We start from the raw sequence: 24,663 nt of genomic DNA on the forward strand, positions 1-24,663 counted from the left end.
ATTGGACAAGCATATTGATTATGAGATTTTACAGTCAACTGTAAAAGTTGTTTTTCCTGCATTTTAACAACTAAAGAAACAAGATAACAAGCAAGCCAGCTAATACTTACTAGTCCAACAGCAAGGAGACCAGCTCAGCGTCTGTCTTGCAGCCTTTCATTTCACGAAGCACTCGCCAACAACTAAAAGCCAATCTGAGGTTTACTCTTGTCCGGCAGCCTCTTGCTCAGTCACACTCTCTTTCTCTTCTTTGCTTCCAATGTCCTCTTTGCTCTCTTCGCCTCGGCCATGACGTCCGTACTGAGCATAGAGTGCTCCAGGGATGACGTATTTTTGTAGGCCAACTAGGAAGTCCGCATCGCCCTGGTTGCCTTAACAAAAAGCCAATGGGATTTTTCCATTGGGTTTTGGATTATTGCAGAAAATACACTCTGAGGCAAACAGATGTTTATGATACTTACAAATTTTGTTCAGCAAGATAACCTCATCACAATCATAACCGCCACCACTGTTATGATTTTTTGAAGTGTGAATGCAATCGCCAGAAATAAAACGTGACGCTATTAACAAACTACACCACGGTCGCATGAGCGCGGGTATACATAACGAGACTGCAAAGGAGGACGAGTCGGCATCATGACGTTTAATAGTCTCATTTAGCCGTTTGTTAGCAACAAGCTTTTTTAAGACACATTAAGGCTTCAAAATTCACAAGTGAGGTATTTATTGATGTATTTTATGTCGTAGAACAAAACGTTAAAATCTCTTCAGCTTGTGTTAACCACAGACCTTCTTTCAGGCATCTAACTAAAAACCCATTGACTTCCAGACAAGGGAAGAGGAAGTGCTAAAATGCTAACTGGTTTCCGGGTTTTCATTCCTGAAGCACTCTATACACTCTATATATAGTGCGAGAACAGGCGTTTGGGGTGCGGAGTGTGAATGAAAAAGACGCCATTTTGAGTAGTTATTTTAAGGTAAAAAAAAAAGTTGCATAATGTTGCTTTAAGTTAGTTAAGTTTGTGCATCTTCATATTTTTCTATAAATGCGCATAATCTTTAATCTTGTAATTCTTATTTATGACAAAGAATATAGGTTGGATTTTTACAGTGCATCACATAAACAGACAGACAGTCTGTATAGTCTTGTGAAATGGTTGCTTCCTTCCCTTTTTGAAGACCCTGTTTCCCAATATTAATTTTTTGTGTTAAATTTAAAAGTGTAATTTAGGGAAGGAAGGTTTAACTCCTTGCTCCAAACAGAACATGAGAAAAAAGAAAATTAAATCAAATTTAATTTAATTTAATTTAATTTAATTACATTTAATTACATTTTTAAAAAAAGAAACTGTAATGAGGAGCAAAAGAGGGAAGACGAAAAAGAGGAAGAAAATACAAACAAAAGAAGAACAACACATTTCATTGTTTGGCCTGTGGTTATTAGACAGAATTCACCTCCCAGAGTTTATGAAATTTATTATATATATTACATTCCATGTGTATAGTTTAGTATAAAAGGCATCAACATTTTACAAAAGAAATTATTTCCATCACAATAGTAATTCATGTGCTCCATGTAATTATTTCAGTGCCATAAGTTGTACTGTTGAATTACCTAATTTGTTCCCTGAGTTAAATGATTTATGACCTTAAACTACTTCATTAATTTCCTTAAACTGACCGCCTCTTAGTCCCTTCGACATTCCCGCTGAGTCACTTGATCTTGGGCTGAGACACATGGATGTACCTCAGGTTTTTGACATTGTTGCATTGTCTTTGATATGTATTTTCCAGAATAACACATTGCCATAAAACATGTTGATGATACTGTAGATGTCATCCAGTTTATAGAAACTCAGCTTCAGCATTCTGGAGCACCTAACATATGCAGGTAAAGAGGATAATGAAAGGGTACAAATTTCCTAAACTGAAGGAGCAAATTAACTACATCAAGTGAACAGATTACTGGAGGAAACAACTTATCAACATTTTCACATCTACCAGCATCCGTGCTATTTTCTCTGCAGTGCCATAAAGCAAAGATTATTAAACTTGATTCATCCTCCTAGACATATACACAGGCGGATATTAATGTGCGAAATGGAGAACTACTGTACATAATAGGAAATGTCAACAGTGGTATAATTTTCCGTTGTTTTTCCGAACCCTGAACCCAACATCGAGAGCCTGTGGAGTGGTATCAGTGATATTTGGCAAGTTGGACTCCACATGTTGGGGAATCATGAAAGTTTGTGAAGTAAGCCTTCCTGAGATTGTCCTCAGACCGAGATGGCAAAAATCGACATAGATTTTATTATTAAACTACAACATTAACATTTGGAAGACAACGTAGCTGAGGACAAACCAAGACAGGAAAGGGGAAGTGCCACCATTGAAAGAGGATCTTGGGGCAATTTCCTTCAGCAAGACCTCCACTGAGTAATGGTCACTCACCTCCAGCGCCTGAACAGAAACCACAGAAGAAACAGTTTACCAACCTCAGCACGAATCTATGGAACACAACTTGGGTTTTATTTGGGGTGTTTGCATATTTTACTGTTTGAGTTCAGTCTGTCACATTTATTTGTTTACATTGATGCGTGCGCACACACACACACACATGCAGCCTGTGTTACCTTTTCCTCTGTGAGTTTGTATTCCTTTTGGAAGTTAAATGGTTTGGCTGAAGAAGGCACAATCGCTTTGACAAACCGTTCCCCGTTCACAACGATCCTGTTTGTATCAGACAGAATGGACAGACCAGAATAGACATTTTACTGATGTTTTTCTCATTTCTCTCAATGAAAATATGACGGCGTGTTGAGGAGTTGAGGCCCGGTCACATCGGCATTTAATGGGCTTCGTTCACGGAGCCCAGATAAATTAACATAAACTGATTAATTCTCTCCTCCATGCTGCCTGTTGATACTGTGGTTATGTGAGCACCTGGAGGCCCGCTTTTTCAACCTATACCATATTTTCCCATGTTTTTGTGTCTAAGTGACTAATGGTTCTACAATTTCTGAAACTGGTCCAGTATTGAGGGAGAACGTTGTAACTGGCAGCCGCCAAACGAGATGTGAGGGAAAGTGAGCAGAGTCAATGTAACGTTACGTTCACTAAAAGTGCTTGTTTTTGCCAATGACAGGCTCAGATTGTTATTATAAGTGTCTGACAACATTATGGAAAGGACCCTACAGAGAAATACAACCTTTTTCTTAACTTTCGCTTGATCTGGTCTGTTTGTTATTGTGTCCAAGTCCCACTCAAGGAGAAGTCTCGTTGTGAAATCTGAATATCCGTATACTCTGGTTCAAATAAAGACGGGCGACCTCATCCACATTGTGGATATCATCTAAATATTCAGCCATGACATTGAAAATCTTTTAGATAACACTAAACAACTCTGCCCGGCTGAGACTCACATATCCATCATGGATGTATTCCACTACTCCCCTGTTGTCTTCCGTTGTCACCTCGCCAGATTTCAGAATGAGACTTCTCCTTGAGGGAGACTCTTTCCATAGTGTCAGACACTTATAATAACAATCAGAGCCTGTCATGGCAAAAAACAAGCACTTTTACTGGACGTAAATGACGGTGTTAGCTTGCCCCAATAGGATTACATTACAGCTGGTGAGCAGCTGCCGTCTGCAGTGCTTTCCCTCAATACTGGACAAATTTCAGAAATTGTTGTCCCTATTAGTCAGTTAGACACAAAACATGGGAAAATAGGGTTCAATTCACCAATTCACCAATTCACCTCTACTACTGGGTCTATACAATCTATTTACAGTCATCATTTACAAAAAACAAAAAAAAAGCCAACCACTAACAGCCGGGCAAGAATATGCAAAATTCGACCAAACTGCTGAAACCTTCGCCTATAGTTTACGTTAGTCATCTGTGTGTTTACTGTGCTACTAATAGGGAGCTGTACGGTCCGTCTACCTTCAACGTGATTGACAAGCCCTCTCATGTTGGACTGAGAGCAGACTGGATGCTACAGTGACTCACTAAGTGGTATTACAAGACAGGACGGGCCGGGGCTAGCTGGTTGGCATGCTCATTTCAGTAGATATCTCTGCAACACAATACACTGACATCTTTGACATAATGTATACCTCTTCACATTCTGTTGATGATGTTAGTTCATTTTTTTAAACTAAAATTCTGGCCAGATCTTACACATTGAACCTTTAAGGAATGTGAGTTCACCTGTCGTAGGTGCAGGAAGTGGACTCTCGCACAGTGGTGTCAGTCTTTTCTGGAATGAGCCAGATGAGGTTCTTGTCTGTGATCAGGCGCACAAACTTCCTGTTCTTCTTAGCAAGGTAGCCGCAGTCGGCGTTGAAGTCCCCAAGAAGCATCACATTCTGCTCGTTATACACACGTACACAAACAACACTGATGGTAAGGTGACAACATCTTAATTGGCTGGATTTTAAAACTGTGTTATTTTAAACGTGTTCTTGTTACCATTAACATTCAGTAAAATTAACTGTTACCTCAGTTTTAAACATCTTCTTCATATCTTGCAAAACATCATACAGTGCATCGAGCTCTTTAGTGGTGTTGGTTGGAGTGGTGTGCTGAGGTATGAGGACAAACTCCTTTATAACTGAATATGGAGGGAGGGAGAATGCAGGGTTAAGGTGTTTATATGCCTAAACATCAGCATGCTTTTCATCATCTTAGAAAGGAATCCTGAGTGTGAGAGAACTGACCTGTCTTGGGGGCTTTGAAGCGGACAACAAAAGGCTCTCTGGAGAAAGCATCAACATCTCCTGGTCGAGTATCGGGGTACTGATACTTACCCGTGACTGTCACTGTACCGGTTCTGCACACATTCAGACAAATAGTAAGACCTACCTAAACATTACTGCCTGTACTTCTTCAGCTGTTTTAACATTTTTGGTGCACGAGTGTACATGTTCAGCTCACCTGTAAACAAACACATACTGCTCCTGGTAGGTAGTCCTGCCCAGTCTCTCACTGGCCACAGCTTCATACTCATGCTCAGTGTCATAGCTGAATATTGAAGAGACACAGACAGAGAAGTTGGTAAAATGCTGATACTGCTGCTTCTGTGTCTCCCTCTGTGACAGGGTTTCAACAAGTCGCATTTAAGACTTTTAAAGACCTTTTTAAGACCATTATGAATGTAATTTAAGACCCATTTTACGTCCATTTAAGACCACTATGAATGCAATTGAAGACCTACTTCATGTCCATACTGGCAAGAAAGTAAATAAGGATATGAAAGAAAATTGGAACTCCGGAATTACTTGCAAAGTAAATTAATTTATTTACTAAAAACACATTCCTTCCAGCAGTTTTCCCAGTCTTTGTTGCAGGTTTGTCACAGTTTGACGAAAGCAATGTCGGCGACATTACTCAGCTTTTCACTTTCCACGAGGTTTCTCCACTAATAAGCACACCACTCCCCCTTGACTGCACGTGAAATGGGTGTGCTCCGATAAATTCTATCCGAGGAGCACAGCTATTCCCTTTTGATTCTGTTTTATAGTTCTGTTACGGCGTGCCCAAAAAAACGAAACATTTAAAAGCAAGACAATGCATTTCTTTTATTAAATGAAAGTAACGTTAATGAGTTTTTAAAACCTGCCAAAGTTGTTCTTAAGACATTTCATGAGATTTTAAGACATTTTAAGGCCTTAAATTCAGTTTATTGGATTTTAGACTTTTTAAGACCCCGCGGGAACCCTGTGTCAGTAGTCACGAATGACTGTACTGGTGTGACTGTGCAGTCGCGTGTGCTTACTGTTTGTGTGCGTGTGTGTGTGTGTGTGTGTGTGTGTGTGTGTGTGTGTGTGTGTGTGTGTGTGTGTGTGCGTGGGTGTGTGTGCGTGTGTGTGTGTGTGTGTGTGTGTGTGTGTGTGTGTGTGTGTGTGTGTGTGTGTGCGTGTGTGTGTGTATGTGTGTGTGATTAATCACCTGTTAAGGCGTTTAAGCAGCTGTGGTACAGCTACTTCTTTAGAGTCTCTCACTTCCTGGAGCAAACACACGTCACAGCGAGTGATGATCTGGAACACACATCACAGCAATGTAAAGGTGACTTGCATTGTAGTGACTGTTGCATTCTGGGTATGACGGTACTAGCTATGTTATTGCTTGTGAATAATACCATGGTAATGAGCCTACCTAGACCATGGTTTAAGAGAGCTGGATACGCTGCTGCCAATTTGTCCCAGTGGCCACTCGCAGTATTGCGGTTATAAAATCCCCAAAAGCATTTTAAATGCTGTTCATTCTACTTATCGTTTAAATTCTGTTTTAAGAATCAGATGGACATGTTGTTTTTCTGTTTAATAGTGTATATTTTGTTGATAGATTATACCGAATAATTAATGCCACATAATACAGTTCACACACCCAATATTTACTTTATAATTACAGTGAAAAGGGGTGAATAGGGGACGGCTTTTAGAGAGTTCTCTGCCATATTTGAAATGTTTTGTCTTGATGGTCGTGTGCTGTCACTGAAAAACCGTTACCTCAGCTGAACTCGCTCATGCATACTTTTCAGAAAAGGCGGTAAAAGCGTAGGGAATGTGTTGATTTGTCCTCTTACTTTATTGTACTATTTTTTATTATTGATTAGTATTGATACCCTGTATATAATAAATAATGAAGTAATCTAAAGGGAATAAATAAAAACATTTGCCCAATCATGTTCAAGACAGAGGTAAAATATCTCAACCAAGTCCATTTGTCTTTGTCTTACCTTGGCAAGAATATACATGACATGGCTATTCTTGGACTTGGATTCCCCAAAGTGTTGGAGGTTGAAGGCACAGACTCTAAACTCTGAAGCCCCTTGAACGTCACACAAACCCACGAGGAAGGAGAGTAGGAGGAGGGAAGAGGACCTCATGGCACAGAGCTGCAAGAGACAGTAACCTTGTGTGTGAAGAAAATCTGATTTGATTAAACTTCTATACAAAAGCAGCAGTAACTGTCCAGTAAATACACCAAACAAATACATCACTCCATATGCACACAGACTCTCACATACGCAATATGCAGTTTCCTAACACACATCCTTACCAGTGGTGGCTGGTGACTCCAAAAATCAGAGAGGGCAGGAGGAAAACCAACCCACGGCGCCATGTTATTTTACAGTAGTTGGCTACTGATCTCTACTTTCTTTCTTCATTCAGTATAACGAAAACAAAAGAGCCAGGGGTATATCACACTAAACAATTATATTAAAACCTACATATAGGCCTATTGAGTGTCTTAATAGCCTTTTCCTTAGTCAAATTAGAAAGTGGTTTCACATATTGTTCAACATCCTTCAAGAAAAGAACAATATAAGGTATTTATTGTTAAATTTATATTTATGAATAGATGATTAAAAGAAAACATAACAAATTTATTATAAGAAAATATTGTTTTGGTGTTTTTGAAGGAACTGAACACCACATTTTCCCATAATAATGTCTTTAAAGATATGATCAAAGACAAATCTGCAAAGGTGTTTTTTAATTACTGCATGTAGTGATTGAAAAGGTAATATTCATGAATAATGTTGAAGGACACTTCCTTAACCTCGTTCACTATTAGGTATTTATGAGGAAGAATACAGACCTTCTTCCAATAGCCTATATATCATTTACAAATCTGCAGGGTGTTGCTGTAGAAGCATTTTCATTAGAATAGGTTAAATAATGGATTTTCCTCCAAAGAAGAGAGAAAATTGTTATATAAATGACTCTGAGATTTGGTAACGGCTTATTTCAGCTAATTATTCCTTTTAATATTTCGATCTCCCTCTTGTCTCTCAAAAATAGAGGAAGACCAACCTCCTCTGCCTCTATGGACCAGCCTCCACTGATCCATACACGTATACAATCAGCAAATGTACTGTCACTACTATAGTTTCCATAATGCGTACATTCACAAAAGATATTGCAGTGTTCTGTGTGCCTCACCCGCAAACTGTCCAAAAGTTAATTATGCCTAATGGTTGACTAGCTGTAATAACTCACATCCATGCTGATGCTATGGGTTGAAATGATTACATTTAAGTTAAAATTTGAAAATGGTTTGCTTAGATTAAGGTTGGGATTAGGTAAAGGGTACAGTGTGGTTAGGGTTGGGGTATAAAAGATGTCATTTAATTTGTGAGTTTGTGAGTGACAGCTGGACAAACGCTAAAAAATGACCACAATATATTTTATAGTAAAGTACTTACAAAGTCAGTGTGCACACTAGGGGGTGTTGCGATATGCTGGTAGTCATGATAACCGTGATGTTTAAAATTAAATATTGATATCATGTTTAAATTGCACTGGAGAGCTCCTTCCGCGACAGGCTGCTCCACCAGAAGTGTGCGAAGGAGCGATATCGCAGGTCCTTCGTTCCTGTAACTGTCAGACTCCACAATCAGCACTGCTCCCAGTAGACCACAAACATACATACACACCAAAAACTGACAATAACTTCACTATACTGTACGGCGACTGTCTATCACTACTACTCAGGTGCAACTTCAATTCATACTGTGCAATACTTTCAGTTGAAATTTTCATCATTTGATCACAGTGCAATATAAATTTTCCACTTGTGCAATTGTGTTAATAGTCTGTTTATTGTCAATACTGTATATATTGTTCCTATTTTTAATATTTCCTTCTATTCAAATTGTTCATATTTTGTTTTGCTTTTTTTTTTTACTGTGTTGTATCTTCCTTTTTGTTTTTTTACTGATGCTTGATGTTTCTGCACTTTCCCCTTTGCTGCTGTACACTGCAAATTTCCCCACTGTGGGACTAATAAAGGAATATCTTATCTTAATTAACTTTTCTTTTAACTCAGCTTAACTTTTAACTGAAAAGAAAATACAAGTACTTAGAAATAAGACTAGGATTATGTTGTGTGAGTGTGTGCAAAGTTTAAACATTAACTGCAGAGTAAAGCCTATATGCCTTGATCTTCCTGTAGTGTCAATGAGCTTCCTCTTTTGCAAATGTAAGCATTATGATTTCCCCATAACGCCCCGGGATGAGCTGAAGGGCTATGTTGGGCTTCAGCTAATGGCTTTTTATTTTGCGTTAAATTTGACATTTTGGGAAATAAAGTTTGTCAAATAAATTCTTATCCTGTTTGAGAGTTAGATGAGAAGATCAATAACACTCTTATCTGTTCGTAAAGAATGGTGCTATAGAGCCAGGAGGTGATTAGCTTAGCTTAACATAAAGACTGGGAACGGGGAAACAGCTATCCAAAGTCCAAAGATACTACCAGCACCTGTAAAAGCTCACTAATTAACATGGATATTTCTTGTTTAACTCATCAGAAATGGTGTGTGGTTTTACATGGATACATGCTTTTAGCTATAGCTTCATATTTAGCGTGTACATAAGAGTGGTGCCAATCCTCTCATCTAACTCTCAGCAAATAAGCAAATAAGTTCAAAATGTCAAACTATTCCTTTAAAGCCAGCAAAAGTTACACTAACATTAAACTTAGAAAATAACAACAAATATAACAGACACATATTTGTTGGTACAAGTGCAACAGCTGTTCATATCTCATACATATCAGAATGTAGAGTCATTTGATTTACGTGAAAGTTTTGTAAAATTTGTATCATTTATTTGTCATTGTTGATCATAAAATCGGCTAATTATTTTAAACTTAATTAATGTAATAGTCATGTTTCAGGCTATTTATTGAGCTTTAAGATGCCCACTGCTATCACTTGTCTGAACCTCTATCAGCCCACCACACACATAAACATACAAGAGCTTGTTTCATTCATACCACACACAGTCACACAATAAAGCCTTTTGTCTCAACATGAAAACAGAGACCTGTCTGGCAGGTCAAAGGTCATAGGAGAGGCTTCAAATGCTCTGGTCTGCTCATTTCAGGTTATTCAGGGTCAGGGCTCAAATAAATATGACGTCATGGTAAACATGGGGAAATCCATTGCGGGGTTTACAGCTGCCAGCACACATGTGACAGGTTTACTGAACTTTACACAATATTTCTATTATTAACAGGATTCAAATTGTTTCCATGCTGCATGCATGTAATGTCCATGTGAAGTGGAGGACTTACAGACGCTACAAACCCGTTGAAATGTGAGTTCTGTCAGCATGATACACTGTTAAAAACCTGTTAAAAACACTCCTATGATTTATCCCCTGCATAACCAATGAACACAGTCACAGTGGAATGTGTTAGTAGTATTCTCTCTCACTCTCTTTCTGTCTGTCTTTGTCTCAAACACACACACACAGCGAGAGGGAGAGACACACATTAACATACAGACATCTCAGGTTACAATTCACATTCCCCAGCAAAGACTCGACTCTCTTTAAAAGAATAGCAATAAGTCAAAGTAGAGCAGCGGAGACTTACCAGCTTGTTAGTTCAGGACTTGTTTGTTTCCTGCCACCTCCTCTCGGGTGAAACTTGAAGCTGGTCTATCCACTGGTTCCTGTGGGAGGGACTTCTCTAGTCCACAAGAAGTCTATTAACTGCAGGCTACAGTAGATATTCTGCTGGCAGAGTGTCGTCAGTTAATAAGTCAAAAGATGTTTTACTTTACTTGCTTTCTCTCTTTTATTCTAATTTCATATTTAAACCTTCAGGGCTGTACTGTACTCACTGTGTGGCATTCATATAAAGAGAAGTTCAGCTATCATAGGCAGATGAACACTTGATTATTGAGTGAAGATATCAACATTCATGTAAAATGATACATGAAGAATTATAGAAAATAAACTTGATAAATTATAGTATGCAAAGAGATTTTGGTGTATCGTTGTTTCTCTTTTAATCTGATGTAGGAATTTGTACATTTTGACCTTTTCCCATTTTTGGGGTTTCAGTTCTCTTAGTCTCATGACATTGTGAAAATAAGTTTCCTCTTTCTTCCCCTCTCTATTACTCTCACAAGCACAAACTTTTTACTGATATAACAAGCAAGAGTAGGTGTGACATTCAGTATGTTAAATATGGTGTAAAGCGGTAGTTGCTGCAGGGAGGGTCTTCACACCTCTCCCCAACTGCTGCGCAGTTTTAAAAATTGGGCGTGACGGAATAAAAAGGCCAGAGGAGGTTTGGAGTTCCTAGGAGAGAAACAGGGTGGAGTCTCTCTAAATATAGCCTCTTACTAATACGCTTTCTTTTATTGCAGGAAAAACTGAATCAGACAAGATTTATGATCACGTCATGTCCAGTCTTGTTGAATTTTAATTAAATTAATAATAATTATCATCATCATCATCATAAGTGGTTTAAAATTGTTTGATTTAGTATATCAAACTGTGAGACTTTTACCCTTAGAGACCCACATAGACCCATTTTGTTTTTGTTTTTTGGGGAGGCGGGGGGGGGGGTCTTTAGAGGGAGATAGGTCAACAGTAGATGTCACATAGAAGTGGTGTACATCATCTGAAAGCTGGGAGCATGAAGATTCATTTGAGATGCAGCACAGCGCCGTGTGTCAAGTTGTGAGGAACCCCATAGGACAGCTATTCTCAACCACTGGGCCTGGGGCCTCAGAGCGCCACCTAGTGGGCCACAGAGGTACTGCCAAATGGTTAGATTAACCTTTCACAATCTGACAACTGCTTTTCTGTCTTTCAGAGGTTGTAGCTCAGTTTTAAAGGTAGAGTGAAGACTACTGGTATCATGTGAAACTAAAAAATTTAAGAATCCAATGGTCTCAACCATGTCATGCTTGTTGGGAAGGAGGTTAAATAACACTCCAACGTTATGCTAAATTTTGGCAAGGAAGAATTGGCATGGTTAAGAGGTCCCTTGACCTCAAGATATCTGAATGAAAATGGGTTCTATGGGTACCCACGTCTCCCCTTTACAGAGATATATGTCTCGGATGCAGCAGCAAAAGTCAAGCAGTTTTTAATTTTTTCGATTCATAATAGCAGGCAGTGATGGGTGAGGGTGAGCTGAATATTGATGTTGGTCATTACACCTGACGGTGGCATAACACATTTATAGCCCAGTTTGTCATTTATTTGGGAAGGTGGTCCTCGGAAATCATTTAACAATGAGACGTGGGCCTTGAGCTACAAAAGGTTGAGAACCCCTTCTATAGGAAAAGTCATGCTGTAATTTTGTTTAAAAAAACTTTTGACATTTGGAGATTTCTGCCGATGCTCCACACCTGCATTTGGACCGGTCGTGTTCAGCAGAGCTCGGAGTGTCATGGTGCCACCCCAGAACACAACGAAGCCACCACATAATCCTGTGAGGGTTTATCTTGACCCAACAAGACCTCCAGAGGCAACACGATGGGGGTTCTGCTCCAGCTGTGGCAGAAACAAGCCGGGGAAGACGGGCATCAGCTGGCTCAGGATCTGGATAAGTTGTGTACAAGTTGGACGTGGTGCTCTGCCATATTATGGAATAATAACCAATTATTCAGACCACTTAAATTATGCATTGTCCTAAATTAACTGTTGTCTAAGTAAGGCCAGCATTATTCAGTGTAGGTTTTATATCTACTTAACTCCCCTCATACAGTTGAACTATATGTCCAAGAAGTCACCTGGGGTGTTAAAGATGAGATGGAAATAACACTGGAGACTGCATATAAACTGTTTGATCACCACGCGTAGCCCTTGTAATTATTAAGAAAAGCAGTTACTTTTGACATTGCCATCCACTTTTTATGGTTCACATGCAGTGAAAGGTGTAAGCTTTGATGGTGCAACTGTTCATTTATGTCAAATCTGAAATATGGTTGATTATATTGGAGTTACAGCTAATTATTCCTTGAAAGAGATAAAAAGATCAATGATAAACATATATAGATATGCTTTTTTTTTTTCAATTATGGTGCAATTAGATTTAGCCAACCCTGGCTATGGTCAACATCTTTCTGGTTATCAATTATTTGCTGTTTTATTGATCTGTGTGTGAAAAAAACGTTCCACTGATTTTCAATTAATAGAGAATTGTTAATCTGCCATCTTTGAGTTGTATTTTTGCATTCACTTCAAAGTCCACTTGTTTTCCAGGTAACATTTCAGTATTTTTGTTGATCAATTGAAAAGCGACTAAAATAAACCACTGAATCAATGTGGTAAAAATGTAGAACATGATGTCTGAGAGGTTAAATACTTCATTGCAACTATAACCATTTGTTGTTTCAGTATCCATTATATGCCAATACTCAAGTTTTATGAGATATAGCTTTTGAATGCTATGATCTGACCTCTGAACAGGTTTGGATCTTTAATATGTTAAATAGTTAAAAGTGAACCTCTCTGATCACTAGTTTTTTTCCCCCAATTAAAATCGATTTGCTTACTTGGATGCACTAACCTGATCTGAGGTACCTTCCATTCAAAACCTCACACCTGACAAATGATGAAATTCCAGAGTTTACTTGAAATTTGTGATTTGTCATATTGGGCTATATAAATAAAATGTACTCGACTTCAAATCTTAACATTACCTATACCACAAACTAAAGATTTGATATAGTTGCCTCAATAAGAATCCTGTGTAATTGGAGATGTTCGATACTATTTTTTCCTTCCAACCTTCTAGGGTACTGCCATCCCTCAAAGCTTTACATACTGCGCATATCACCGTTTTACTTGTTGATTTTCCACTGTGAAATATTGCCAAATGGCTGACACTTTCCTCACTCTGACTACCGTTACACTCTCCTCTAGCACCACACTGTTGTTGTTTGCTATCGTCAAGACAAACTACCTGCAATCAGTTCTTATTCGCTGCTCTAAACCAGTAGTTGTCAGTGGCAGCCATGATACATCCAGGGCACCAGCACAGAGAAGGCTACTGTTTTGGAGCGGCGAAGAAGAATTGATTTCCTGTTACACAAGTTGACTTTTTCCTGGCTTGATAAATTATGGTATCGGATCGATGCGTAGACTGGCGTACTCGCCGAAGCCCGATCACGAATTTTGGGCAGTATCGGACGCATTTCCTATACTGGTATCAGAACATCTCTACGTGAAATAAATGAGAAATCAAAGGCCATCGCTGAAATCACTTTTGTAATCAAAGCCACTTTTATTGGTTGTCTGAGGTCACAGAACACACCTAGTTGGTGTGCAGGGCCTTCCAGCGGGTCAGAGGGCCGCTGCTGGGGATGTACTTCACCCCACAGCCATCTGAAATCAGACGCTTCTCTGCCATCATCTCATCAAAGTCGGTGGCGTTGAACTTGGTGAAGCCGTACTTCTTGGAAATATGGATCTGAAGGAGAGTACAATGACAGAAGTCAATTCAGACTTACAATAAGTATAATTACAGGCCGAAGAGCATGATGATGTTACAAAAACACATCTGCAAGTGGCTGGATTAACCGAAGAGTAAAAGCCTGTAAAAGGCCCTTAAGAAACATACTATTTTGTCTCAGTGGTCCCTTAAAGCACTCAGCACCTCCCAGCTGAGGACATACACAACCACAGAGTCACTGTCTGCAGCCATTGCACACCAGAACCGCACTGCAGCGAGACCGGTCGGCTTAATAAGCTGCAGAGCTGAGCCATGATACCGTTAGGGATGCATGTTACCTCAGCTGATGTTTTCCCCTTGCACACGTTTTGTGATACGAGACATTTTAACTGTTCAACACAGCTGTCCAAAATAAAAATATAACCCTGAGGTTTCAGTGTTGAGACGGGCGACGTGCTCGTTTACCTTCTGGCGTCCAGGGAACTTGAACTTGGCTCTACGCAGTGCCTCCACCACGTGCTCCTTGTTCCCGGCCTTGGTTCGCACAGACATGATCACCTGACCAATGTGCACACGGGCCACGGTGCCCTGGGGTTTACCAAAAGCACCTCGCATTCCAGTCTGGAGCCTGAGAATCAGAAGATGGGAGACCAGAGCAAATATGATGAATGCATAAGATGGTATGAATATCATCTCCATCATCTTTCAATAAGATCAGTCATTTAAGCAGCCCAGTACAACAATGACTCTCTTGGCTAAATGAGTATAGAGACACAGACACACAACAATTCTAAATTCTTATTGATCACATCCTGTATTTTGACAGCTCACTAGCCTCTGAAGATGATTTTGTTTGTGTCTATCAGATCCTAAAGCAACACTTTACACACAGATGACAGATTCTCACCTATCAGCTCCAGCACAGGACAACATTTTGTTGATGCGGATTACGTGGAAGGGATGCAGACGCATGCGGATGTGGAAACCATCCTTGCCGCAGGTCTTCACCATGTACTTGTTAGCACAGATACGGGCAGCCTCCAGAGCTACACAGGGGTGATGGGGGGGGGACAATTCCAGCATTAGTGCATGATTAGTTTTTTCTATTTGTGCACCTTCTTTGCACTTCTTTCTGAGCTCCTCTCTTTTTGAGCAGTGTTTCCCTCCCTCGGGGAAACGGTCGATGTTACAAAAACACATCTGCAAGTGGCTGGATTAACCGAAGAGTAAAAGCCTGTAAAAGGCTCTTAAGAAACATACTATTTTGTCTCAGTGGTCCCTTAAAGCACTCAGCACCTCCCAGCTGAGGACATACACAACCACAGATTCACTGTCTGCAGCCATTGCACACCAGAACCGCACTGCAGCGAGACCGGTCGGCTTAATAAGCTGCAGAGCTGAGCCATGATACCGTTAGGGATGCATGTTACCTCAGCCTTTTCTCCTTGCACACGTTTAGTGATACAAGACATTCTAACTGTTCAACACAACTAATTAAACAATATATATAACCCCGAGGTTTCAGTGTTGAAGTGCTCATTTACCTTCTGGCGACCGGGGCTATTCGCACATATCTTAAAAACCTGTTGATATCCAAGTCATTCATAATGTTTAAAAGTAGGTAATCTCCATTCGGAATAAGTCCTAATTCAGAATATCCAAAAGGAATATACTGTTTACATGACTTATTATTCGGAATAAGTGTAATATTAATGTGTATGTAAACGTAGTCAAGTGTCCTTTTTTACATAAATACCTACATACAGTATGCATGCATGTGCACAACAGAAAATCCTGTATAAACAGAAGTCTGAAATGTCTGCATGTACAACTGAAGACCTTGGAGAAAAAATTGATTTCAGTGCTTTTCTCACATTGAGACCAATTTTCAATGACATTTCAGCACAGCAGTGGGAAGAGCTTTTGTTAAATTCAGGACCGAGAGTGTCCGACTTTCTAAGTTCCCAAACAGAAAATAAACTCCTCAATAAGAAGTTTTTAAGGTCACATGTACATCTATGCGTTTGGTCATGGGTCTGTGACTCCTCACCTTCAGAAGACAGCTGCTCGTACTCATCGGAGACCATGTGACCACACAGGGGGAACTCATCTACCTTGGCCTTCTTCCTGCCCAGGTCGAAGATCCTGATCTTGGGATCTACACACAAAAGGAAAAACTGAGTAAAAGCTTTGGAAATCATGTAATCACAGACAGTTGATCAGACGGATTAACTCTCAAATGTCTACTACCACATCTAGCCACCAGTGTGGTCAGACCAGTGTGACTAACATCACACAAAGGGGTGGTGGATTATCAGTCATCTATGGACAACAATACTATTTTGTCTCAGTGGTCCCTTAAAGCACTCAGCACCTCCCAGCTGAGGACATACACAACCACAGATTCACTGTCTGCAGCCTTTGCACACTAGAACCGCACTGGAGCAGAACTGGTCGGCTTAATAAACTGCAAGGTTATCAATAGAAGACTTCTGCAACATACAATTACTTTGAAGTCAAAATAGCATTATTCACTAAATATAAGAACCAACGAGGCTCTACCTGACTTCCTCCATTTTCACAACATCGATATTGAGGAAAGTATAAAAAACAGCTTACCAGGCACACCCCTGCAGAAGCGGGATTTGGGGTAGGGCTTGTTCTTGCAGTAACGGTAGCTGTGGAGACAATGTTAGATGTAATTATATTACCCATTCAAGTCATTGTTTGATTTTTGCTGCTGCTGCAATACTTTTTGATGGTATATTTTTAAGTGTTAGTGCGACCATAAACCCATATAATACTACTAATGACGTAAACGGATGATAAATATAGCTACACATACATAAACAGCTTTAGTTTACAGTGCCTTCTATCAGTTCAGAAGCTGACAAACAAGCCTGTTCCACTACTACGGTCCTTGGTCCTGGAATTATTTGCAGGCCAAGCTTAAACTTGAGACCCTTATCTCTTTAAAGGATTTTAAACTTAGAATAAAGGAAGTGGTCACTGCAAGCTGCAGTTGTTTCAATTAAATAGCAAACACATGAGCTACATGCTGCACCGTTAATGTACTGTATGATGTAATGCATTTTGTCGTACCCATTGTTGCTGTCGTGATTCAATGTTGTCTTTTTATGTGTTGGATGCTGCTATTTGACCCTGTCTTGGCTAGGTCTCACTAGTAACAGAGGTTTTAATCTCAATGTGATTTAATAGTTAGATAAAGGTTATGATGTAGGGATGTCACGAGAACCGATACTTCGGTACCAACGTTACGACGGTACTCGTTTTCTTCGGTGCAGAACGATGCCTGTAATGGTCATTTGGTAACGGAGCGGAGGTACTGGAGATGCGATTCTTCTGGATCTAATGAGGGCAGTATACGCTTACAAGTGTTCTTATCTGCCGTGAAATTAAGGAAGAAGAAAGCCGTAACAGCATGGAAAAAAACAACACGAGACGTGAAAGATGGCAGGAGGAAATACTTCCAATTTAGCAAAGCACCTCAAAGATAGACATCCAGACAATATTGTTTGTTTTAAATACTTGAAGGCTACATGCCACCGTTCTGTTTTGAAATGTTAATAGACGTTTCTTTTTATTTATTACTTAAAGGCTAAATGCCTTTTTTGTAATGTTCAAATGTTTTAATAAAAGGAGTGCGTGTTGAATTACATCGGATTTATTGTTTTTTTTACCGTGGTATCGAATTGGTATCGACTACTAGATTTCTGGTACCGTGACATCCCTAGTATGATAATTGCATTTTCAGTAATTACCTCATCATCACCACAGTCCAGTAATCGCACAGAAGCTGTACATTTATTCTTCAACTACAATATGTACTGAAATTGTAGAGGTACTGGTTTTAAGAGTAGTCTAGGACCAATAGAAGTCCTGAAAGGGATTTCAGAGACTCCTAATATTAGATAGATAGTAAAGTTTCCAGCATCACAGTTCCATAGTGCAAAACATGTCAGTAAAAAGTTAGCAGTGCAAAGTACAAAAAAATATACCAGATATAAAAATACAAGGAGATGAAGAAAACTATTATAAGTGAGTATAGTGCAGAAGAGACTGTTATAAGTGAGTATAGTGCAGAAGAGACTGTTATAAGTGAGTATAGTGCAGAAGAGACTGTTATAAGTGAGTATAGTGCAGAAGAGACTGTTATAAGTGAGTATAGTGCAGAAGAGACTTGTTATAAGTGAGTATAGTGCAGAAGAGACTGTTATAAGTGAGTACAGTGCAGAAGAGACTGTTATAAGTGAGTATAGTGCAGAAGAGACTGTTATAAGTGAGTATAGTGCAGAAGAGACTGTTATAAGTGAGTATAGTGCAGAAGAGACTGTTATAAGTGAGTACAGTGCAGAAGAGACTGTTATAAGTGAGTACAGTGCAGAAGAGACTGTTATAAGTGAGTATAGTGCAGAAGAGACTTGTTATAAGTGAGTATAGTGCAGAAGAGACTGTTATAAGTGAGTACAGTGCAGAAGAGACTGTTATAAGTGAGTATAGTGCAGAAGAGACTGTTATAAGTGAGTACAGTGCAGAAGAGACTGTTATAAGTGAGTACAGTGCAGAAGAGACTGTTATAAGTGAGTATAGTGCAGAAGAGACTGTTATAAGTGAGTATAGTGCAGAAGAGACTGTTATAAGTGAGTATAGTGCAGGGTAACTCCAGTAGCTTAGTTATATTAGCATATAAATCACTCTGATGACAGGCTCGTTACAGTACAGTCAGCCACTTCAACATGATAATACTAACATTACCTCGTAACTTAATTAAAACCCCAAAACGGGAATGCAGTTAAGAGGAATGGAGATGTGATGTGTGACGTGCATTTACATGACACCCTTAGTGGCTAGGTATGTTAGCAGCGTTAGCTTCACGTTAGCTGTCGTTAGCTGACGTCGCTTTCAACAAGCTAACTTGCGGACATTGTGGATAAAGACGAGCATTGACTGTAATACATACAATATAGCAGTCATGTTTACCGACTCTACATTAAGACAGCGGTCTATGTTTACTCGACTAGAGGCTGGTCTAACAGCAGCACGGAGCAGCACGGAGCAGCACGGAGCAGCACATGGTGCGACCCGGAGCCGGAGCCATTTTCCTGCTAGTGGATCTGACCCGGCCTCGGTCTGACATGATGGACAACAGGACTCACCATCGGGCTGGTCGCCGGCCCATGGTTGCGATCTGTAAATTAACAATTGAAAAACAGTGTTATTTAGTTTAATGGACGCCAATATGTCTGTAAAACAGCTTTAAATCTGTGTATTTGACGGAGAGCCGGAGACAACGCGCTGCCACCACGTACTCACCTAATGGAGGAAAGGAAGTTGACGTCACTTCCGCTTCCTCTTATGGATGAAGGGTTGCCTGCTGAACATATATTTTATATTTATTAACGCGTTATTTTTGCTTCAGTATGTATTGTAGTGATACAAAAGCGTTAATATAACAAACTTATTTAAATTTATTGTTGTAAAAAAATAATTTAATGCCAGTTGACACGCTTCAACTGAATGCTGGGAAGTGTAGTTTTATACGACGACTGCGAGGCTGAAGAGCGACCCCTACTACCGTCTACCTTACATCTACTGCTGCTTTACACTACACAATGTAGACCTACTGTTTGATTCCTTGTTTAGACAAATTACAAAAAGAGGAATAAACTAATACAAAAATATTTCTGAATTATTAGACTACTGCATTTAACTCTAATAGGCTATTAACATTTACATCCCACAGTGAAATATCAAAATGTCTTAAGTGAAAAATAGCAAATCTAGAATTGACCATCTCCTTTTTACAGCAGACTTTTTGACATGTCACAACAGGAAAAGCACTGGTGTAATTAATCACATTAATAATGGCTGTGTTTCATTTTAAGTTTCCTGTGATGGAATGAAACTAAGTTGGCTACATTTACTCAGTTGAAATACACTTTTGAGGTACTTGTACTTTACTGCCACTTTATACAGTAGGCTTACTCTTATAACTATTTTCCCATTTAAAAGAATCCATCCATATTATTCCTAATTATTAGTAAACATGAACAGCTCTCTCCCAAATCCAAAAACTAGAGTGCTAAAACTCAAATTTATGGTGTCATCAATTATATATTGTTGAACTGCTCCATTGACAATGAATTGTGAAAGATGATATAGAAAACACTGAGAGCAACCAGGGGAATATTCTGATTATATCATAGACTGAAGATGGACAACATGACAGCTCCATGGACGTATGAAGGCACGGTCACACATGCACGAAAAAAGATTTGCTTCCCATTCACTCCCATTCTATGCGAGTGAAGGGGCAAAAAAATATTTGCTTCTGATGGCGAAGCAAATTCACATCTTCGAAATCAAGTGGAGTTCAACTTTGCTGAACTTTCAGTTCGAAAACTGCCTCGGTAGTTGATGGTCACTCGCCTGCTATCGCGCATGAGTGGTCGTGCCGTTAAGGGACCCCCGTTCATTCTTATAAAAGTTACTAAAGTGGCACATGAAGCAAAAAAAGTTTGACTTCCGAGTATAAATTTACCATTATTTAAATTATCCATGGGGCCCATAGAGCAGGCGCAGTAGCGTTTCCTTTAGGAATAGAAGGAATCATCAGTTTAGTTTAAATAGGAACATGTTCCTGTTTCAGTGTCAAGCTCACAGTAATACAGTTTATAACAAGCTGGAATTAACAGCTGTAACGTGTTGCTTTAGTAAAGCTCTTCTTCAAACTTCACAATAAAAATAGAAGGTTAGCCTATGGTTAGCATTATTAGAACATCAGTTGAACATACTATGGACTAGACTGACTAATCACAGTTTAAACCTCTTCAATCTAACCACTGAGTAGACTGCAGACGGCTCAAAGAAAAACGGACTAACTCAATATTCAGAGCCCAATTGCACCGTTGTGGTTCAACAATGATCGAGGGTCCCTGAGGCTTTTCTGGACTGGAAAACAAATTCATAATCCAAATTCCAACAGTATTCTCCCCCGTAACACTGTGGGGACATCGACTAAATGGAAGTTTGAATCATTTCATTCTTCTTCTTGTGGGGTTAAAACTATTTCAAATGTAATTAATACATTTGGTGTCTGAATTATATTGTTTATATCTCTGTTGAAGTAGCCATTACTGAAGGAAAGACGAAAAACATCAATATCACAGATGATTCCAAACTTGATAATGGCAGTGTGCACTGAAATAGTATGTTTTTGTTGATGCTGTAATCATTTCTCCTGTTCATACTGGTAATTAAAAGATCATTTCACCCTGCTTCTAATGTAAGTGATGGGGGACAAAATTCCACAGTTTATCTTTAGGCTTCAGCTGACACATTAGCCTATCTTCTAAACTTACAGTCTTTTTTGTTTTTGTTACAAAATTCCCTCCTTATGTTTCCCTGGACAGTGTTTCTGTGCTGAGCTGCAGTGATGGAATAGTAACACAAAGTTTTATACCAATTTTGGAAGGCACCCACTTGATTTGTCTAACTCAGACTGCTGAAGCCTCATATTAACTTCAGATAAACTATATTTTTGCACACACTGAGTTCTGTGGAATTGTCCTCCATCTCCTACATTGTAAGCGCATAAGAAGGGGATGTTTTAATGGACAGTAGAACAGGAGGAGGATTACAGCCTGCAGAAAAAAAACTGTTTCATTACACATATGGGAATCTATTGTTTTAAGACAGACTTGAAAAATGTGAACCTATCCTTAAAGTACATATCTTGTGTGAACTCCCTCCTGGAACCAGTATATTTGACATATAAACAAGGCCTATTTTAGGAATTGACCTTTTTCTTCCACATCCTCTCTCTCGCGAAGAAATCCTTTGGGATCAGTGCAGATTCCTAATGCAGTCTACAAAATGGCCATTAGGTGTCACTATTGCACCATACATATGAAGTCCCTGCTTCTCTCATGCCCTACTTTGCTAATTCTTAAAAAAGGAACAATGAGCTCATATCTAAACTCTTGATAATGCAGAACAAATGTTGCTCGCTAGCTGGGGAATGTGAGGAATCCTAACCTTGTTCAGACGTCCGCTCCAACATCACTCATCACATAACAAGGTTAGTTAAACATCCTAGAGGGCCTAGAGGGAGGATTTGGGAGGGTTATTTGAGTATGTCTAATAAGTCTTGACGTCATGCTTGGTGTCTTCACACCTCTTTGAATTTAGTTTTGTGCAAGAAGCTGCTGTTCAGGCTCTCACACTTTTACTTGTCCATTGTGAACTCATTGAGTCTACAAATTAATAAATAATTATCCTTGTGCAAACACAGTCAATTCACCCCAGCCCTGATTAGGAAATGGTAATACAGTGCCACTCCTTGGAGAGGGACAAAGTGGATATCTCCGTCAGGAAAGCCTCTGAACTTTGACTGGGATCCCTGTACAGCCTCATGTGAAGGTCATCTGTCAGCTCTCGCTCTATCTTCTTCCGTTGTGTCTGAATCTCCTCCAGACTTTGCTGTGTCTGTACTAAACATCACTGAAGGGCGAGGATGACAGTGCGACGATGGAGAGGGAACAAGGACCAAAAATGGTCCTACAGTATGTGCCTGTTTCTGATGACCAATGACACACACACACACACACACACGCACGCACACACACACACGGACATTAACACACTCACACACACATTACAACAGAAATAGCCTAGTTTTCCAGAGAAGACCTAAAAGCAGGACTAAATCTGCCATTTAGATCCAGGACTGCACTCGTGTGTGTTACTGTAAAGTAGTTTACTAACATGCATTAACGGAGAAGGTCATGATTAAAGCTAGGGTTGGTAATCAGCTTCAAAAATATGTTTTTGTTATATTTATTGAAATTCTCATGACTTCCCAACAGCAATAATAAATCAATTGCGCTGACAAAAAAAGAAAATAATACGGTGTCTGTGGCTGTCGCAGGACTGTAATAAGTTCATTTTCCTAGCTATCTACCTACCTACCTGTCTACCTGCCTGCACTCTGCCCGTGCACTCATTGCGGTCTATCTTGACAGCTGTGAGAACTAACAATAGCCATGTTCGTTGTTCATAAGGAACATTTTAGGGGAGTGGCTTTGGAGGGAGGCCTGGAGCGACGGGCTGTCAGTGTTGCCGACTTGGCAACTTTCTCTGTAGATTTAGGGACCTTTGAAGCTAGTGCTTCTAGCTACTTACATTGGAAAAGAGTTGGCAACACTGGGGATTGTTTTTTTCAGTTGGATAATTTTAAAATCAAGCCTACTTTTGCTTAAGATTACCATCCCTAGTTTTAAAAGAAGTGTTTTGACATTTTGGGAAATGTGTTTATCCGTTTTCTTGCCGAAAGTTAAGTGAGAAGATCAACACCTTCGTCATGTCTGTAAACTAAATATGAAGCTAAAGCCAGGGGAATGTTAGTTCAGAATTTGACTTGAAAGAGCTAACCTATTTCTGTCTCTGTCCTGTGTGCATACCGTACCTGTTTGATTTGCTTAACCCAAAGTATAAAAACAACAATTTGTGGTTTTACAGGGGTTATGTGTTGGATTATTTCTGGAGTTTCTCCAAGAACTCCAGTAAATGTGATGTTAATTAGTGAGTGAGGTGTTGGTAAGCAGATTTTTTCCTTTGGCCAGAGCCAGGCTAAGCTGTTTCGCCCTGCTTCCAGTCTATATACTACGCTATAAGACAACCATCTCTTGGATTTAGCCTCATATTTAGCGTACTGAAATGATCTTCTCGTCTTCTTATCTCACTCTCGGCAAGAAAGGAAATGGGCTAATTTTACAAAATGTTTAACTATTCCTGTAGGGTTAAGGAGGATCTGGAAATGGAATATAATATTCATAACTATGTTTTCATTAGTGTATAATCACCTGAAACTAAGAATTATTGTGTTTTCGTTACCTTAGAATGAGCCCTTCATATCTACATAAGGAGCTGGTCTTCTTCACAGAGTCTGCCATGTTTCTACAGTAGCCAAGAACGGACAAACCAAACACTGGCTCTAGAGAGAGTCTTTTGCGTTTACGTCACCTGAAGGCCACCGTAGGTTCTCCGACCAACCCTGTCTCCCACTGCATAATCATAACACATTTTGAGGGAAACATATTTTTTCGTAATTTTCGTTATTTTTTTGTAAATTGAAACAAAGCAAAATGAAAATGCAACAAAACCACTTAGTAAGTTTCGTAAAAAAACATCATCAAAAAATCAATAAATTACTGTTTCACTCGGGACAGAAACAGCAGTCTCCTGGGGGAAAGTCTGGTGTTTGTTGGACCCATTCATCTCCCCTCCCACCCACCACTAGTGGACTTTTTTGCTTGTTAAACTCGTTATTATTCAATAATAATATTATTCAATTATTCAACTTATATTTTCATTCACAGTCTCTTGACATATTACGTCACCTGCTGTGCGCATCGCTTGTTGTAC

The 24,663-nt window shown here is 39.4% G+C and overlaps 2 protein-coding genes and 3 non-coding genes across 6 annotated transcripts; all 5 read right to left on the bottom strand.

Moving 5' to 3' along the window:
* Positions 1-1,459: 1,459 nt before the first annotated feature.
* dnase1l1 (deoxyribonuclease I-like 1) lies at positions 1,460-10,507 on the bottom strand. Of its 2 annotated transcripts, none has more exons than XM_037773747.1 (9): positions 10,396-10,507; positions 6,749-6,907; positions 5,959-6,047; positions 4,945-5,031; positions 4,728-4,840; positions 4,509-4,621; positions 4,219-4,376; positions 2,637-2,733; positions 1,460-2,463 (listed from the first exon to the last, which is right to left on the bottom strand). In XM_037773747.1, the coding sequence occupies exons 2-9, from the start codon at positions 6,896-6,898 to the stop codon at positions 2,323-2,325; spliced, it is 948 nt and encodes a 315-aa protein (XP_037629675.1). In that variant the 5' UTR covers positions 6,899-6,907; positions 10,396-10,507; the 3' UTR covers positions 1,460-2,322. The 2 variants fall into 2 exon arrangements, with proteins under 2 accessions (XP_037629675.1, XP_037629676.1); XM_037773748.1 differs by having other exon boundaries at positions 6,749-6,924; positions 10,396-10,445.
* Positions 10,508-14,025: 3,518 nt separating this feature from the next.
* rpl10 (ribosomal protein L10) lies at positions 14,026-19,497 on the bottom strand. The gene is made up of 6 exons (XM_037773763.1): positions 19,395-19,497; positions 16,837-16,895; positions 16,268-16,375; positions 15,125-15,263; positions 14,683-14,845; positions 14,026-14,235 (listed from the first exon to the last, which is right to left on the bottom strand). The coding sequence occupies exons 1-6, from the start codon at positions 19,415-19,417 to the stop codon at positions 14,080-14,082; spliced, it is 648 nt and encodes a 215-aa protein (XP_037629691.1). The 5' UTR covers positions 19,418-19,497; the 3' UTR covers positions 14,026-14,079.
* Positions 14,388-14,520, bottom strand: LOC119490703. The gene has a single exon (XR_005207475.1). It is a non-coding gene; the product is annotated as a small nucleolar RNA SNORA70 (small nucleolar RNA).
* On the bottom strand, positions 15,480-15,612 carry LOC119490688. Its single transcript, XR_005207461.1, has one exon. It is a non-coding gene; the product is annotated as a small nucleolar RNA SNORA70 (small nucleolar RNA).
* LOC119490689 lies at positions 16,558-16,690 on the bottom strand. The gene has a single exon (XR_005207462.1). It is a non-coding gene; the product is annotated as a small nucleolar RNA SNORA70 (small nucleolar RNA).
* Positions 19,498-24,663: the final 5,166 nt, after the last annotated feature.

The sequence above is a fragment of the Sebastes umbrosus genome, chromosome 6 (assembly GCF_015220745.1).
Source record: "Sebastes umbrosus isolate fSebUmb1 chromosome 6, fSebUmb1.pri, whole genome shotgun sequence".
NCBI lineage: Eukaryota > Metazoa > Chordata > Actinopteri > Perciformes > Sebastidae > Sebastes > Sebastes umbrosus.